Source organism: Uranotaenia lowii, chromosome 2, assembly GCF_029784155.1.
Source record: "Uranotaenia lowii strain MFRU-FL chromosome 2, ASM2978415v1, whole genome shotgun sequence".
Classification (NCBI taxonomy): Eukaryota; Metazoa; Arthropoda; class Insecta; order Diptera; family Culicidae; genus Uranotaenia; species Uranotaenia lowii.
The window spans coordinates 245,226,386-245,242,358 of NC_073692.1; the positions used below are offsets into that span (position 1 = coordinate 245,226,386).

Here is a 15,973-nt window from a genome sequence, read left to right on the forward strand (position 1 = left end):
AAGTGTAAAAAGAACAAGTGGAAACGCACATCGTAGCTTGTACAACATCACCTCACTATCGAAACCGACCGACATTGCTGATTCCAGAGAAGCTGAAGATGGCTGCCAGCAAGTCAAGAAATCCGGCTCCCTCATCAATTATCAACACCAACCAACAGCCGCTCCTCAGGGGTAGGTCATCCAACAAGGGTCCCAAGCGCGACAGCGAAAGTCGTCTACTGGTAGTTCCGGAATACCAGCCAAATGCTTCGCCCACCAAAATTTCGTGTAAGTGGTTTCAATTTATTCATTTTTTTTAACAAACGGCTGACATTCCCGCCGCGGGGGCAGTAGCGTCTAAGTAATTTTAATGTGAAAAATAAAATATTAATAAATTGGTTTATAAAATGAAAAACATGTCTTTATTTTAATTGAAAAACATTACAAGTTTCCGAAAAGCAAGGGTAAGAGGAGTAAAAATTTCAAAATTTCATAACATCTCGGAAAGAACCCGAGGTGGCTCACAGGAGCAATTCAAAATTCCCTGCAAATTACAGGAAAACACCGTTTCGTACCTACAGGTGCATTTGACAGTTGTTTTCCTGTAGTGATTTTCTGTCCTGAAATCGTCCTGTAATTTCAGCTGTTGAAAATACAGGACGAAACCCTCCCGACCACAGGAGAAAAGATTAAGTGTGTATATTATGTATAAAAGCCGATTTTAGGCGAATTCCGGGGTTGGAGTTTTTCACCGGCAAGAGTAAGTTCGATGTGGACGACAAATGAAGGAAAAATAAAATGTCGAAGTGCGCCTCCAAATATCTCGTTTGGCAGGCCATCTACTCTTGCGGACTGAGGAGTGAGCCTTTCGTGACAAAGGGCACAGTATATGACGAGATCTACAAATCTGAGTGCCTCGAGAAGCACCTTCTGCCTATCTTGCAGCAGCACGACGAAGCTCCCCTATTTTGGGCCAATTCTGTCCATTTTGTTCCAAAGGACATGAACCTGCCAAATTGTCCGGAGCTGCGCCCGGTGGGCAATTATGAAGCTGGAACTTCGGAAGAGCAAGAAGACAGTCAAAGACGAGAAGTACATGTTGAGAAAATGAAAAAAAACTGAGAAACTGGTACCGGATGTCACTGTAAAGACTTTGATGGAGGGCATCAAGCGAAAATGCGCCAACCTGTTGTTTTCTATGTACTGTGGTAAAACAAAAGAAAACGGAAAACGCTGTGATTTGCGTTCAGTTTTTCTCGTGATATTATCTCTGGAAGGATTAAAAAAAATCAGTTTTATTATTTTTCATACTCCTACATCTAGTTGTCTTTATTGGTTTAATGTACATCGTTTTAACTTGTTAAGATTTCATACCGATGATCCATGCCTTTATAACGAGATTCAGGGTATACTTGTATTTTTAATAAACAAAGGCAAAAAATAAACACTTTTATTTAATACTTTTTCAAAAAACTATACAATCTGCTTTTCTCTGCAATCACTCAAAGAAAGAATGATAAATATGATGCTAATGTTGAAATTCAAACAGCTGAACTATGCTACCCATTTCTGGTTGAATGATTTTCCTACCATTTCAAAAATAATCGGTTTGGAAAGGATATACAATATCATGAACATTCAGCGAAACTATATTTACCAACGTGAGCAACATGCCAAGGCATTTAAACTATCCTAACTCTTACATTGCACTCATTACTAGTTATCATCAGCTCAAACTCCATTCGAGATCCATGGACAGCGTTTTGTGTTTTGAATTTCATGCTTCATATTTGCGATTTTTTTTTTCTATAAGTTATTTATCTTATCCGTTTTTTTTATAAATAAATTATTCTTACTATAGTGTGCTACCTTTTATCATAGTTTGTACACGAATGACCTTATCTAAGTTTAATAAAACACAATCTAGTTTGTATTTATAACTATCATACCACAGTAATTGTCTGCTGATTGTTGCGCTAGGGAATAATACCACATTCATCATAGATGTGTGTGTGTTTGTGCTTCGAGTACAAACAAGTGGGTGACTGTGTGTTTGTTACACAATATTTTGTTTTTTCTTTGATTACTAGTGGTTATATACACAAGAAAAAAAAGACCTAAACCGAGCTGTACATTATCGATGAGCTTTATGGATTTATTTCCATATTTAAACATAACTTCAATAATCACAGATTCATATGAGAGTGCGTCCGTTTGAAAAAAAAAATAGTAGGGATACCAGAGAGAGAACAAAGAACAACTGTAATCGCAAACATAAAACTCGCCTATCCAATAAAGTGAATAACAAAATATTCAGAGAAATTTTGAAAAAAAAAATCAACAGTAGGACATGTTACGCAGGGACCACTTTCCATGTATGACGTCGTACGTGGTTTAGCATACTTTTTCAGTAATATCATGAAATTTCGGGCGCAAATTATTTAAACAAAAACAATGTCTGCTACAATCATCATGACTCCCTGGTTAAAGAAAAATGCTAGGATCTTTGATACGTGATGTGAATTGCAAGGTAGTCATGAACAGTAGAATTAAACTTTGCTGAAAATCAAGTCATGACCTCAAGATTTCTTTCATTAATTAAAAAGAATAAAGTAGAATATCTACTGACCCCTATTCAAAGCCAAGGGTTGGAGTGGAACTTGTTCGTGTTGTAGATCAACAAACATTGGCGGCACTTGCTGTTGGCCAACCGGACCAGGCTGTATAGGTTGCAACTGTTGTTGCAAATTTTGTCCCTGTTGTTGATAGTGGTGGGATGATCCCCTTCGCCTGTGAAAGGCTCTATTATAGGTAGTGTGGTTTCTTGAAAGCACCACAAGCGAAGAAGCTAATGCTAAAGTCATTTGCGATTTCTGTTTCCCTGGAAGACGCACGAATACAGTTCCCACAGCGGCTATATTATCGGATGTGGGTTCTAATGCTACTAGAGCTACATCTTGCTGCAATTGTGTTTGATGTTTGCTGCGACCACGCCTGCGATGGCTAGCTGGCGTTTCTGATGGATTTTCCATCGAAAGGTTGATTTTACCGAACGGTCTTTTCGCCATGTGTAACATTTCAACAACGTGGCGTCTTCTAGCTCGACGCATATCGGCGGCTTGTTTGGCCTTCCATGCAAGAACACAAATTGCCAAAAACAAAAAGAAGCAAGAAAAGAAAACGGAAAAGAACACAAACAGATGAATGTGTAATTGATCTTGACGGAAGAAAACAAGTCCATAGTTGGCATTTGAACCTGGACGAGCTCGTAAAGCTATATAGAATTTTGTTTGACCTAATGCGTGTATCGTGTGAGGTAGAGTCACAACTAATCTATTCTTCAACTCAAAAACTCTCAGTAGAGAATTACACTGATAAAGAGTAACATATGTTATCAGATCCTTTGCAATTTTATCTTTAACATAGAAAAACTTTTCGTTTTCCATACGACATTGTGATTGGGAAAACGATCCTCCCATTGGCAAGGATGAATCGAAAGAGAAGTCAGAAAAGTTACCATTTATGTTCAACGGGTACATGTTCATGCTTTCGACGGAATCGATGTCTACGATGTCATGATGCCAGGAGTAGCGGTTGTCTAAAAAGATATCATGATGACCAGAACTGGTATTTGAATGAACGACAAATGATTCATCGTTGGGACTCATGAAAAAATCCAATTCTCCTTGCGTTACATCCACTATGAATCGAATATCGACGTTCATATATCTCGGTTGAATCACAAAGAACACTGTTTGGCCAGGCTTCAGCGGTTGTGGCTTTATTTTACACTCATCTGCAAGTAATAAAGTAAAACATTTATTTCAAAATTTGACGTTTCGCAAGGGTTAATCCACACATCGCGTCACCCGGTTCTAATATACACTCTGGATGAGTAACATCACTTTGAATGAATATCAACAACCCATCGAGTTAGGTGCCGTGTGGATTTAGTCCTATATGTTTACTTATATGGCACTGGCTTTACAACTTTTTAAAAAGATCATTACTTGGAAAATATATATCTAGTTTGAATTGTACGATTTCTAACGAATTGAGTGATGAAACTTACCAATAATTTTCGCATCGAAACACATACGAGATTCCACCGTTATGTGTTTGTAGCACTGATGACCGTTGGATGGATGTCCAGAGTACGAGTCCTTGCATTTAGTACATTGCATTGACCAACAACTATAAGCCAAATTTTTGCCCTTCGCTGAACAAGTGTTGTCGCTCTCAGTGTTATTGCCACAGTTACATTTTTCCCCAGAAACAGGATCGCACATATCCCCATGGCCGTGACACTGACACGGCCTGCATGGATCGCGAGCCATTGTGGCTCCCCGGAAATAACCCAGAATGCAACTGTCACACCTATCTCCAGATGTGTAATTTCCGCATCGTAAGCAAACAGCATCTGATTGAGGTCCTTCCTTGAGAATATTTATCAACTCATTCCGAGTCATGTTACGAACTGTTTGCTCCATATCTTTCCCAATACATAAATCTGTATGACCGTTGCAGAAGTCCGAACACGGAATGCACTCTCCATTGTTACGAGTATCTCGTACAAAGAAAGGCATACATTTCTCACACTGGGCTCCTAATGTGTTGTTATAACATTCCAAACAAAGATCCAGCTGATCGGGTCCCGCACAGTTCGAGTGACCGTTGCACTGGCACTGAATGCTACAATTTTCTCCAACATATCCAAAGTCGCATTCACATTTGTCAGGTTCGATACAAACTCCACGCACACAGCCGTGTTTGCAAACCGGAACACATACTCCGGAGGCATCGGCCCGATATCCTTCGGCGCACTGGCATTCGTAACCGTGAAGCAGATCCACACATCGTTCCGATTTTATATTGCAATTATGATGCTTGTTGGCACATTCATTTTCTGGTGGACATTTGACATAGTTCCAACTAAATCTATCACCAGGATCAATCGTTGTTATGTTATGCTTAACTCGATATATTACATCGCATGTCGAGGAAGCGGGATAATCAATCGGACTGTCCAGTGATCCTTCCGTACATACGCCGTCCCCTTCCGTTCCGTTATGGGAACACCATCCGCAATGTGCGTGCCTTAGACATGTAGCGCACTGTGTGAAGGAGTCACATGGTTCGGGACACTGATTGGCGTCAATTGGTTCCAACACAAGACCACAAATGCTTCCAGCACAGTACAGTGGTTGATAGCTGGGTGAAATACACTCATTTAATTGCGTTGACCAGCGACAGTCATTCCAGCCACCTTCGGAGGACGACTGACTCAAACAACTGCTGCAGGTTGTATGGGAATGACAGGGAACTGGACAGGCAGTTGGTTTCTTGTTGCTGTCAGATTCATTACGTTGAGTACATTGAAACTGGTTTCCTTTAAGTGTCCACGAACAGTTCGGTAGTGAATGACAGCTGTCGCAATCTGATGCTGCGCAGCGTAATAACTGACAATTGTCAAGAGCACGAATTGATTGTTGATTTGCAGCGCATTGTTTGTCGTTTTCACATTCCTTGTCATATGGTAGGCATTTCCCATGACCCTCACAGTTTGTACACCATTGACATATTGGTCGTTCTTCCGAGTGAGTAGGATAAGATGCAAGGCAGCTAGTGCAACTACTAAATAATGAACAGTTTCGCTTGGAAATCCATTCATCATCACATGGGGCCCCATTGTTAAACGAAAGCGTTCCATTTTGAGCATCACAAATATCTGAATTTCCCACAGAGTAGCAGTGTGAGGTATAATCGTCCAATGTTTTAACAGCACAGAAACTACATCCCATATACTGTCTGCAGATATATTTTGAGCTGCTCCACAAATCGCACAAATCTGGTGGCATATTGATCTTAGTAACACGACTGTAGCTACTTCCATCCCAGCCTCCGACTGCGTAAAATGCGTCATACTCTGGATCTTGTGTCATCGCGTGGGCGTATGTATCACCAAAAGAACTACCAACTATTTCAATATCTCCGCTCAGTCTTATCCACTGATTGCATTTATAAACATACGCAACAATTGTATCACCCACCGATCCCGGTTGTGATCTTCCTCCAAAAACAAGCATGTAATTATCGGTGGTAACTGCTGAATGAAGGTATCTGGCAATAGGAACATAATCAGAAGGCTTGTTGACAAACACCGGTAATTCGGTCCATTGTAGACTTTTAAAGTTGAAAGCATAAAGTTTGTTGGATACTTTTGTTCTTCCTTCAAAATAAACTATTCCACCGTAGATATATAGAATTTGCTTCGACGGATGGCTTACTGTGCTATGACCAAAAATACTGGTTGGCTTGGCACCACTAGTTAGAACTTTCGACCAGCTATTTGAGCTCAAATCAAACATCCATATATTATTCTGGCTGCCGGTAGTAACAGAGAATCCACCTATAACTAACAGTACTTCTTTGTCGGCATCCTTCATCAAATTCATGGTATGACCTGCCAACGGAGGCGGTTTTGACCCAGTTTGTGTAACCATACTCCAACGCTGCGTTTGAAGGCCAAATTGCCAAAAGTCATCCAGCACTATATGGGATGATTGGTTTCGCGAAAGGCCTCCATAAATAAATATAGCTTGTTTGCTCATAATTATCTCTGCTGCATGGAAATAACGACCAAGTGGCATTCGATCTTCTGGTCCCGAGTCTACGGTAACTTGCATCCACGTATTATTTCTGGTATCAAATTGTCTAATATCGTTTAGCGGTCCATGGGAAAGTGAATATCCTCCAAACATCCATAGCGAACCTCGCCGATCTGCTACTAGAGTATGTCCGAAACGCGGCAATGTTTTCCGCAAATGTTCAAAGGTGTCCGAGATAAGGTAGGAATTGAACAGTTCAGTAAAAACAATGTTGGAAGGTCGCAATATCCGTGAACAATCTGCTCCGCCATATCCCATAGAACAAATACACCTACCGTAGCCCACATCACAGACACCTTGCTTGAGTTCTGCATTACAGTCCGATGGGCAGGTTTTGAGCGAGCAACGAGGCCCAGCAAATCCTTTCGGACAAACGCATTTATCATCGACACAGACATATGGACGCTTGCAGGTATTGATGCTACAACTCATAACGCTGTAGATTGCATTGAATCCTTGTCCAGGTCGACCTTTCTTGTAATGTATAGTTAGATGGCCTGAGCGAGCTTCTGTTATCCAAGGGCTTTTGTCTTCACTGCAAAATACAGCCAAAAGTTGCTTCTGCTGCGTACTTCCCGTAAGATCCGGCAATCCGTCATAAACATACACTGCATTCTGACCACATGTCACATTCATATCGTGTGGTTCAATCTCAAATTGAATGATGGCATTTTTCAACTCTCCTCCTCCAGGTTTCACATATGGACTTATTATCCATAGACACTCGCGTGCTTCTGCTCCACCTCTAGCTGATCGGTGTGATTGATACGACCCAATTCCTTCTGTCCCTAGATGTGTTAAAACACCTCTTGGTTCACACTGGTAATAGCATTGACCACCTGCCCGAGGATCACCGTAAAAGTTTCGATTACAAACCTCACATTTAAGTCCTTCTGTATTATCCTGGCAGTAGCATTCCCCACTTTGAGAATCGCAAATTCCCAAAGCTTCGTTGCCATGTTCGTTGCAATCACATGGCTGGCAACCAAGATCAGAAGTAGCATTACCAAAACTTCCAGAGCTACACCTTTCGCAGTGTTCACCCTCTGTCCAGTTCATACATTTATCACATTTACCAACACCTTGGAGACACGTAGAGTGATTGTTACATTGACAATTTTGGCTACAATCAACACCAGTCCAGCCGAGATCGCACTGGCATTTGTAATCTGGTCCACCGGAACAGTATCCATGCACACAGGTTTCGTAACAGGTTTGAATGCAATTCCGTACACCGTCACCCAGAAAACCTTTACGGCAGCGACATGTGTATGAACCATGTGTATTGGAGCATTCTGCTTGTTCGTGACAATCATGCAGTCCCAGCTCACATTCATCTACATCAGGACACTGTGCGTAGGACCAACGTGTTTTCTCGACAGTTACATTTAGTGCGGTGGGACAGTCAAATGTTGATCTGTTGAAATCTCCTTGCATGCAAACTCCATCAATCGGATTTTCCGCATCGTAGCACCAACCGCAACTTAATGATCGCAAGCAATGGGAGCAATTGCGATGACTCGCGCATGATTTGCATTGTTGTGCTGGTTGCATTGTATGCTCTGTTCCACCGGGTTCAGGAATTTGAGGCATGCCAATAGGCATTGTTTGGTCCAACCATTCTCGACAAAGCCCAAACTGATACTCACTCGTATAAACCGAAAAACTGAAACATTGACTGGTTGCCTCACACCATACACATCGACCTTTTTCGTTGAGACAGGTCGAGCAGTTGATTCTCAAATAACAAGGTACTGGACACTGATCTATTTCAGTAACGGCAGTTACGGATCGACCTTTTCTAGAACATCGTGCATCATCGGCCCACCATTCGCACTGACCAGCTTGAATACATTGTTCACATGAAATATAATTTGAACAATTTGAACACTGCGATGGTTGAACGGTTAAATAACGCCAGTTATCTCCATTTCGACAAACTACTGATTCCTTTTCTTGTCGTGATATACACCGATTGTTCATTTCGCACCAACCGCACAGGGAATCCGCTAAACAGTGTAAACAGTTCCGGTATGTACCGCAGGATCCATTAGAATATGGCTCGAGAAACTCAAATGTGAATGTTTTTGCATTGTCCTGACTAAGTGCACTGTGCTGAAGACCCATTTTGCTGATCTGCTGATGCATACTTTGTAAGGAATTCATGCTTCGCTTAGCTTGAAAATCGATCATTACTCGGTATCGTGGGTCTAAACTTCGCCATTGGGCCATTTCACAAACGTACTGGTTGGCAGAAATGTTAGCAGTAACTACTGACATCAGCTTCTTTCTTGGATTGTTTATATCCGTAGACGCCATCCGAAGTACTGCTTGAGAGTTACTTGCACAAACTCGTAAACGTTCGCCAGCGGCTTCCCATACGGCTGGTGGTCTAAGAAAACCCAATAATCTGGCCACTATTTGTCCATTGAATGATAATTCCGTATGCGATAATGCTGGAGTGTTGAAATCAACCATCGTGGCATTGACAATCATAACATAGTCTGGCATCGTCCAGTCAACTGGATCAAGGTATTTAAGAAATGTCAGTCCTGGTCGTGTATCCATAGGTGTGCACTGTTCTGGAGATACAATCTCCGTACCTTTAGATCCCCACCAACCGGGATTCTGTGAAGGAGTGTCTTCGCCACATACTCCATAATTATCGTCCTTATGATGGCACCGTGCATTCTGCACGCACCATGTGCATTTGTCAAGGCCCAACTTTTTCGCTACCGATTTAAAACCTATATTACTCGAAGCTCCGTGTATGAGACAAGAATGGCAATCGCCCAGCACAGGACATATTCCTCTGCATCGTGTTGTTTGCAAATTAGTGGTACAATTCGCTCCAATGGTTCGACCGTAACAAATGCTATCGGCCGAGCACCAGCCACACTCGGGATCCGAGAGACATTCCGTTACGGATGTGTGCTTTGGGCAGGCCGCTTCCGGTTCAAACGAATCCTCATCCTCAACAATTAGCATAGGAGGAAGAGTGTATGCAAGCAAATCTCCATTCACATTACCATGATATCCGCCGACTAAGAAAAGTGTGTTGCCATTCCGTACTGCAGCTGCATGAGCAAATACACCTTGTTGCTTTGGGTATCTCGATTTTCTACTGGAACCCAAAACATCCTGGTTTATCCAATTGTGGCATCCCAGATGATAGAGATACATTTGATTATCGTAGCAAATTTCCTCCTTATTATGGCGATGCGTATATCCCCCAAAAACTATCAAGTAATTGCCGATCACTGTTGTTGTATGGAAGGCTCTTTCACGAGGTATATACGCATCCCTCAATGGCGTTCTAGGATACATTATTTCTGTCCAATGCAAATGGTCCAACTGAAACGTGAACATGCGGTCGGATAACTTTGAAAATCTTGCAACTCCAGCCACAACACCTCCGTAGACTACGAGTGAATTAGTGTGTTTATGAAAACAAGTTGTATGTGCAACAATACGAAGATCAAGTGTTTTTCCTCCTCTTGGTATTACTTCTTCCCATTGATCGTCATTGACGTCTGGCATCAGTTTAATTCTAAATAATTTAGACGAGAATTCTCCATTTTCTAGCGCACCACCAAATACATAAAGATAATCGTTTGCAAGCGTCATTGTGTGTCTGGTTAGTGAAGGTGGGAGGATTTTGGAATTTACGGCTCGTTCAATCCAAGTTCCACCAGCTTTACTAATATTATACATCCACAAATCATTAGCCAGGTGACCTCCAGCTAGTTTTCCACCGAATATTACAAAACCATCTGGTATGGTACTTGCAGCATGGCCATATCTTCCCCCAGGACGCGAATCATTTCCAAAGGCTGTTCCAAAAGGACCTGTTTGATTGTCCGCCAGAGAGTATATAAAATTGTTGAAAAAATTTGGCTCCCTTGTAAGCCCAAGCATTTCACCAATTTCTTCTGAAAAACTATTGACTGGTGGTGTGTCATCGCCATCAAGATCCTCGCCAGTGAGTATCACTCCCCATTCGTTAACCCAACGGCTCGTGTCCATTCGATAGATGTTCAAACTATCCAATACTTGGTTCAAATTATAGCCACCGAAAACGTAAAGGGAATTCGTCGGTGTATAGTATACGGCCGTGTGGGCGGCACGAGGAGTGAAACCATTCTTCGAATTTGACAACCAATGCCACTCGTTCGGAACAGGATGAGTTTTGTGCAAGCTGCAAGATTGGCCGGAATATTCCTGCGAATGAAAAAATATCGGGTTAGGTTTTAGCACTCAAGCTATAAGGAAATCTCAACTTGAATCTCAATAGTGACTCTATGGAACTGGCTGAAAAATGAGATAGACAGCAGTATTGATTTTCGTCTATTACCCGACCTTACAGGATTTACAAAATACGGTTTGTAATATGTTGAAAAGCAATTGCCAATTGTGCAACTAATTGCACATCTATCACTAGGAGTAACTGGAGGCAAGAATACTTACTTTAGAGCAGTTGCATTTCCTGTTCAAACACCGGCCTCTGCCCTCTTCATTGCCGCAATTATCTGGACAAGCATCAACACTACAATCGCTTCCAATCCAATTGCCATCACAGTTGCATCTATTTTCTTCACATTTGCCATGATTTGAGCAGTTATTAGGGCAGTTTGTTATCGAAAATTCTGCTTTGAATCCTTCTAGTACATAGTTCGTATCGCTGTACAGTAAAATAAGCATCTGAAACGAAAAAAAGTAATTTGTTACTTCTTTATATATGGAACCTTAAAAGATACTCACATTTCCAGAGGTGGCCATAACACGCTGTGGTTCGGTTTTTCCGCTAAAACTACCTAAAAGCGGCGATCGAAAAGAATCTCCATCGTAGATAAAAATATAATCGTATGAGCATTCAGTTCCCATGCTACGAAAAGTGAGTGTAATAAACTGCATTTCATTCTGAGCTTTTATCAGCCACTCACAATGCGAATTTTGTGTGTAATTATGATCGGATGGACCGTCACTTATTTCGCCGTATGGCTCCGTAAACACTCTTCTTGTTTTATCACACGACTGTTGCTGGTGGTTTTTTGTCAAAGTCAGTGCACGGGACGAAGCCAAAAAGACGCTTATTAGAATGGCCAACAGTATCGTCATTCTGGTGGTGATATTGACACTTTTCCGCAAAGGAAAACTAAAATAAGCTTTATGTAATGGGGCTGATAGCAGTGGTTTCATTCTCCTGTCTAAATTGTAGTTATACTATTATATGCGAGAAGGAATTGTAGTGATTTGCTTTCCCCGGGGTATATCCAGCCTCCCCCTGTTCGGTTCTGTTTGACCGAGTATTGTTTGCGTCGGATAAGAGTAATGATGTTACCTATGCATATGTACAAAAACGGAGGAAAATGGTAATTATCTTGACCTATCTGCGATTAAGAGGCACAGGTACGTTACCTACCTTGGCATGATCAACGTTTTCAATGTACCGTTTGGTTTTGGGTATTTTCGTTCCTCCTCGGAACCATTTTTGGATATGGATAAGCTACGGATATTACCAGGATGTTGTTTTCTTCGATGTTTACTTTCGCCCACTCAATAAAGCAAACAAACAATCGTGATCGGTAGTTCAATTCAATTTTTGCATTCGCTGCCTGTGTCGGCAAAAGTTTTTCATGTTTCTCGTATAACTTTATCGCCCCTGCTAGCAACTGACACTATTCTTATAAGTAAAAATGTATTTTACACAACGTTTTCACAAAAAAGTTGACTATTTTGATATGTTTACTGCACTACGCTACGCTGATGCATTTTTCAGATTTAACATTTCTACAGTGATGCCAGATAAAAAAAAACTTTAATTATTTAAAACTTGCTGATGAAAGTCTGTTCTTTGAAGTACCTGTGACATTACACGCAAAAAGATCTGAACGTAGCGGCATACGTGAAAAACTGTATAATATTTTTTATCCAATTTATTTTCACGTAAATTGTTCGAAGGAAATAAATAAACACTCACCTAATAAAAATTGTTACTTTAGAAACATCACTTAATACCAAGGAATATTCCTTGACTTAATACTATATATTTATATGAATTTTCCATGAGTTCAACATGATGCGATGATGGAAGCTACGCGAAATGTGTTAAGTGGTAAGGTGTAGAAGTAATATTAAGCCTAGTCCACACTAGGAGACGGTTCGTCTCGAGACGGTCTCAGCGTCTCCCATTTTCTTCGGGAGACACTGAGACCGTCTTAGGTTTCCAACAACAACAACAGACAACAAAGTTCGTCTCATAACAAAAATCGCAGTTCATGTTGCCTAGTGTGGACTAGGCTTTAGAAGATTCGAGTTTGATTCCTGTCGAGACTATACAGCTGTAGCTGTACTCGCTAAATTTGAAATACTTAGAGTCCGGCTACTTTTTACTCAGACGTCGCTACATGTATGAAGCAGCCGACGCACACAGGGGTAAAACATGAAAAAGGCGATCAAAACTGTTTTCTGCCGAAACGGTACGTTTTAGACCTATAGTGTCTTCGAGACAAATGGCCAACATCACAAGGGCTATAAAATTAGTTTTTTGAAAAATTGATTAATCTACCTAGTAGTGAGTTAGAAAAACTAACTTTTTTAATATCCATTTTAGAGCTATATTGTCTGAGAAAAGTTTTGAGCTTGTACCAATTCTAGCAACATTGCTAAAGAAGTCATAGCTGTAACATTAATCGTTTCAAAGTTATGACAATTTTTAAAAAAATAACATCAATTTTCAGTTTTTTCAACATAACTTTTTTGCGCGTGATTTTTCCTATAAAATATGTTCTAGAGAGTTTTGAAGGCAAAAAAGTTGTACACATTTGCTGAATATACTGTATAAAAATTTTAAAGTTTTAACGAGATATCTTAAAAATACTTAACAAAAATAGTCATTTTGAACTGGTAATATCTCTTTAGTTCGGACGAGTTCGGTTACATATTTTACAGTTTTGCATTCAAAAAAGTATCGCCTTTCAAACAATATACAACTCAAAGTGGCCAATTTTGATCTTCATAGCGTAAATGTCAATAGAAGTGAGATAAAAATAAAGTTTTTATACTAATTTGAGCCCATCTACCATCCCAAGTCCAAGTGGTTCAAGTAAGCCTACTGTTAGGAATCCTACATGTTGCAGCCTAATAGTAAAAGTTATGCTCAAATTAGTATAAAAACTTCACTTTCGGCTCACTTCTATTGATATTTACGCTATGAAGATCAAAATTGGCCACTTTGAGTTGTATATTGTTTGAAAGGCGATACTTTTCTGAATGCAAAATTGTAAAATATGTAACCGAACTCGTCCGAACTCGGGAGATATGACCAGTTCGAAATGACTATTTTTGTTAAGTATTTTTAAGATATCTCGTTTAAACTTCTAAATTTTTATACAGTATATTCAGCAAAAGTGTACAACTTTTCTGCCTTCAAAACTCTCTAGAACATATTTTATAGGAAAAATCACGCGCAAAAAAGTTATGTTGAAAAAACTGAAAATTGATGTTATTTTTTTTTAAATTGTCATAACTTTGAAACGATTAATGTTACAGCTATGACTTCTTTAGCAATGTTGCTAGAATTGGTACAAGCTCAAAACTTTTCTCAGACAATATAGCTCTAAAATGGATATTAAAAAAGTTAGTTTTTCTAACTCACTACTAGGTGGATTAATCAATTTTTCAAAAAACTAATTTTATAGCCCTTGTGATGTTGGCCATTTGTCTCGAAGACACTATAGGTCTAAAACGTACCGTTTCGGCAGAAAACAGTTTTGATCGCCTTTTTCATGTTTTACCCCTGTGTGCGACGGCTGTTCTTAATGAATTCAATTATCAGCGGAAAAATTACTCAGACGTCAGAAAATTCGGCACTCAGAGAACGCGAGTGCTTGAAGGCGACAACTGAGTAAATGTTGATCAGTTTGTGCGAGGCGGTTGAACTTGGTTGGTTTTTGTGCAGCAAAAACTTGAAATTTTACATGGTGAATATATTGATTTTAAAGGTAATTTCTAGATGTTGATTCGGTTTTATTTATATTACAGAATTCTGCGACGAAGTGATGATGGTCCAAATAGATTTGCCATCTAGTACGGCATAATGGGTCCCGGCCCGGGAGACAAATCCCGACGAGCCAAAAAAATTCCAAAAAGTTTGTGGATTTTTTTTTTAAAATAAAGGTGTATGAACAATATTTTGACTTTTGTTATTCATCAATCAACAAATCCATCATTTGTCTGAATAATAATACAGCTTTAAGTTATTCTAGCATGAAAAAAGCATCCAAAAACCTCTTCAGAATTATTGGCGCATTCTGAGTAACCATGACTCAGTTGTCGCGATAAGGTCTGTTAGGCCGATGACATAGCGAGTGCGATGCGAACCGGCGAATGCTATTCAATGCGGCGAACCACATTTGATGAAAATGTATGTGAATCGCTTAAACCTGACATACTCAACACGCGGCGAAGCAGATGTCAATTTGTTCCGCCGCTCGAGTTCGCATTGGCCTAAATTTTGACGAAACGACCTGGCAATTCAGTTGACTCCATCGAATTGATTTTGCTGCTATAGATTCTACAGCAGAAAACGCTCATCGTGCCCCGATTATAATGGTGCTTATAATGTGATCAGTGCTTATAATGTGATCAGTGCTTATACCACAGAGAACAGACGTACAAGCTAGCCCACGAAACTTGTATAAAATTTCCAACGAACATTTAGAACTAATTTTTGTTTTTTGGCTGGGCCACCAGATGTCTCCAAACACGCCAAAGAGAACTGTCAAAACAAAACTGAGAAAAAAATACAAAATTTTGGTCAGTTTTGAACAGGTCGTATGAATTGTTTAGCATGTTTCAAGAGAATCGCTGTTAAAGTTTCTAACACTTTCGTTACGTTGCATCATAGAATAATATCTTAATAGTTAATCGCTATTCTCTTCAAGCTAGAAGCTACTAAATTATGAACAATGGTATGCAAAAGTGATATTTACTTGGAAGTAATCCGCTTCGAGATGTCTAGAATCAGTTCTGATGGGTGAGGCTGATCGTCAAGAATGTTCCTAATTGACTGGATATAGCCGATTCGTCCTCTGACCGATCAAGAAGATCAAAAACTTATTTCATAACTGTTCGTTATTTTGACTGCCTCCGTGGTGCAAAAATAAAGGAAGTGCAATTCTGTCCAGTCAAAAGCAACTCTTTTTAACTAGCAATAAATTTAACCCGTTTATTTTAGAGTGGCATTAGTTTAATTATTATTGAGTTCATATACGATTACGCCTTTTCGAAAACTGGGCTCTTGGAAATTTGATCTGTAACTTTTG

At 40.0% G+C, this 15,973-nt stretch overlaps 1 protein-coding gene across 2 annotated transcripts; it reads right to left on the reverse strand.

The window, feature by feature from the left end:
* Positions 1–1,294: 1,294 nt before the first annotated feature.
* Positions 1,295–12,743, reverse strand: LOC129744505 (multiple epidermal growth factor-like domains protein 8). Of its 2 annotated transcripts, none has more exons than XM_055737065.1 (5): positions 12,070–12,743; positions 11,409–11,988; positions 11,115–11,348; positions 4,052–10,868; positions 1,295–3,775 (listed from the first exon to the last, which is right to left on the reverse strand). In XM_055737065.1, the coding sequence occupies exons 2-5, from the start codon at positions 11,844–11,846 to the stop codon at positions 2,601–2,603; spliced, it is 8,664 nt and encodes a 2,887-aa protein (XP_055593040.1). In that variant the 5' UTR covers positions 11,847–11,988; positions 12,070–12,743; the 3' UTR covers positions 1,295–2,600. The 2 variants fall into 2 exon arrangements, with proteins under 2 accessions (XP_055593040.1, XP_055593041.1); XM_055737066.1 differs by having other exon boundaries at positions 12,066–12,743.
* Positions 12,744–15,973: the final 3,230 nt, after the last annotated feature.

Excerpts from the sequence above, each read along its gene's own strand:
- LOC129744505 (XM_055737065.1), bottom strand. The coding sequence starts at position 11,846 with ATGAAACCACTGCTATCAGCCCCATTACATAAAGCTTATTTTAGTTTT. Across the intron at positions 11,349-11,408 it reads TTATGGCCACCTCTGGAAAT|ATGCTTATTTTACTGTACAG; the intron begins GTGAGTATCTTT and ends TTTTCGTTTCAG. Across the intron at positions 10,869-11,114 it reads GGAAATGCAACTGCTCTAAA|GAATATTCCGGCCAATCTTG; the intron begins GTAAGTATTCTT and ends TTTCATTCGCAG.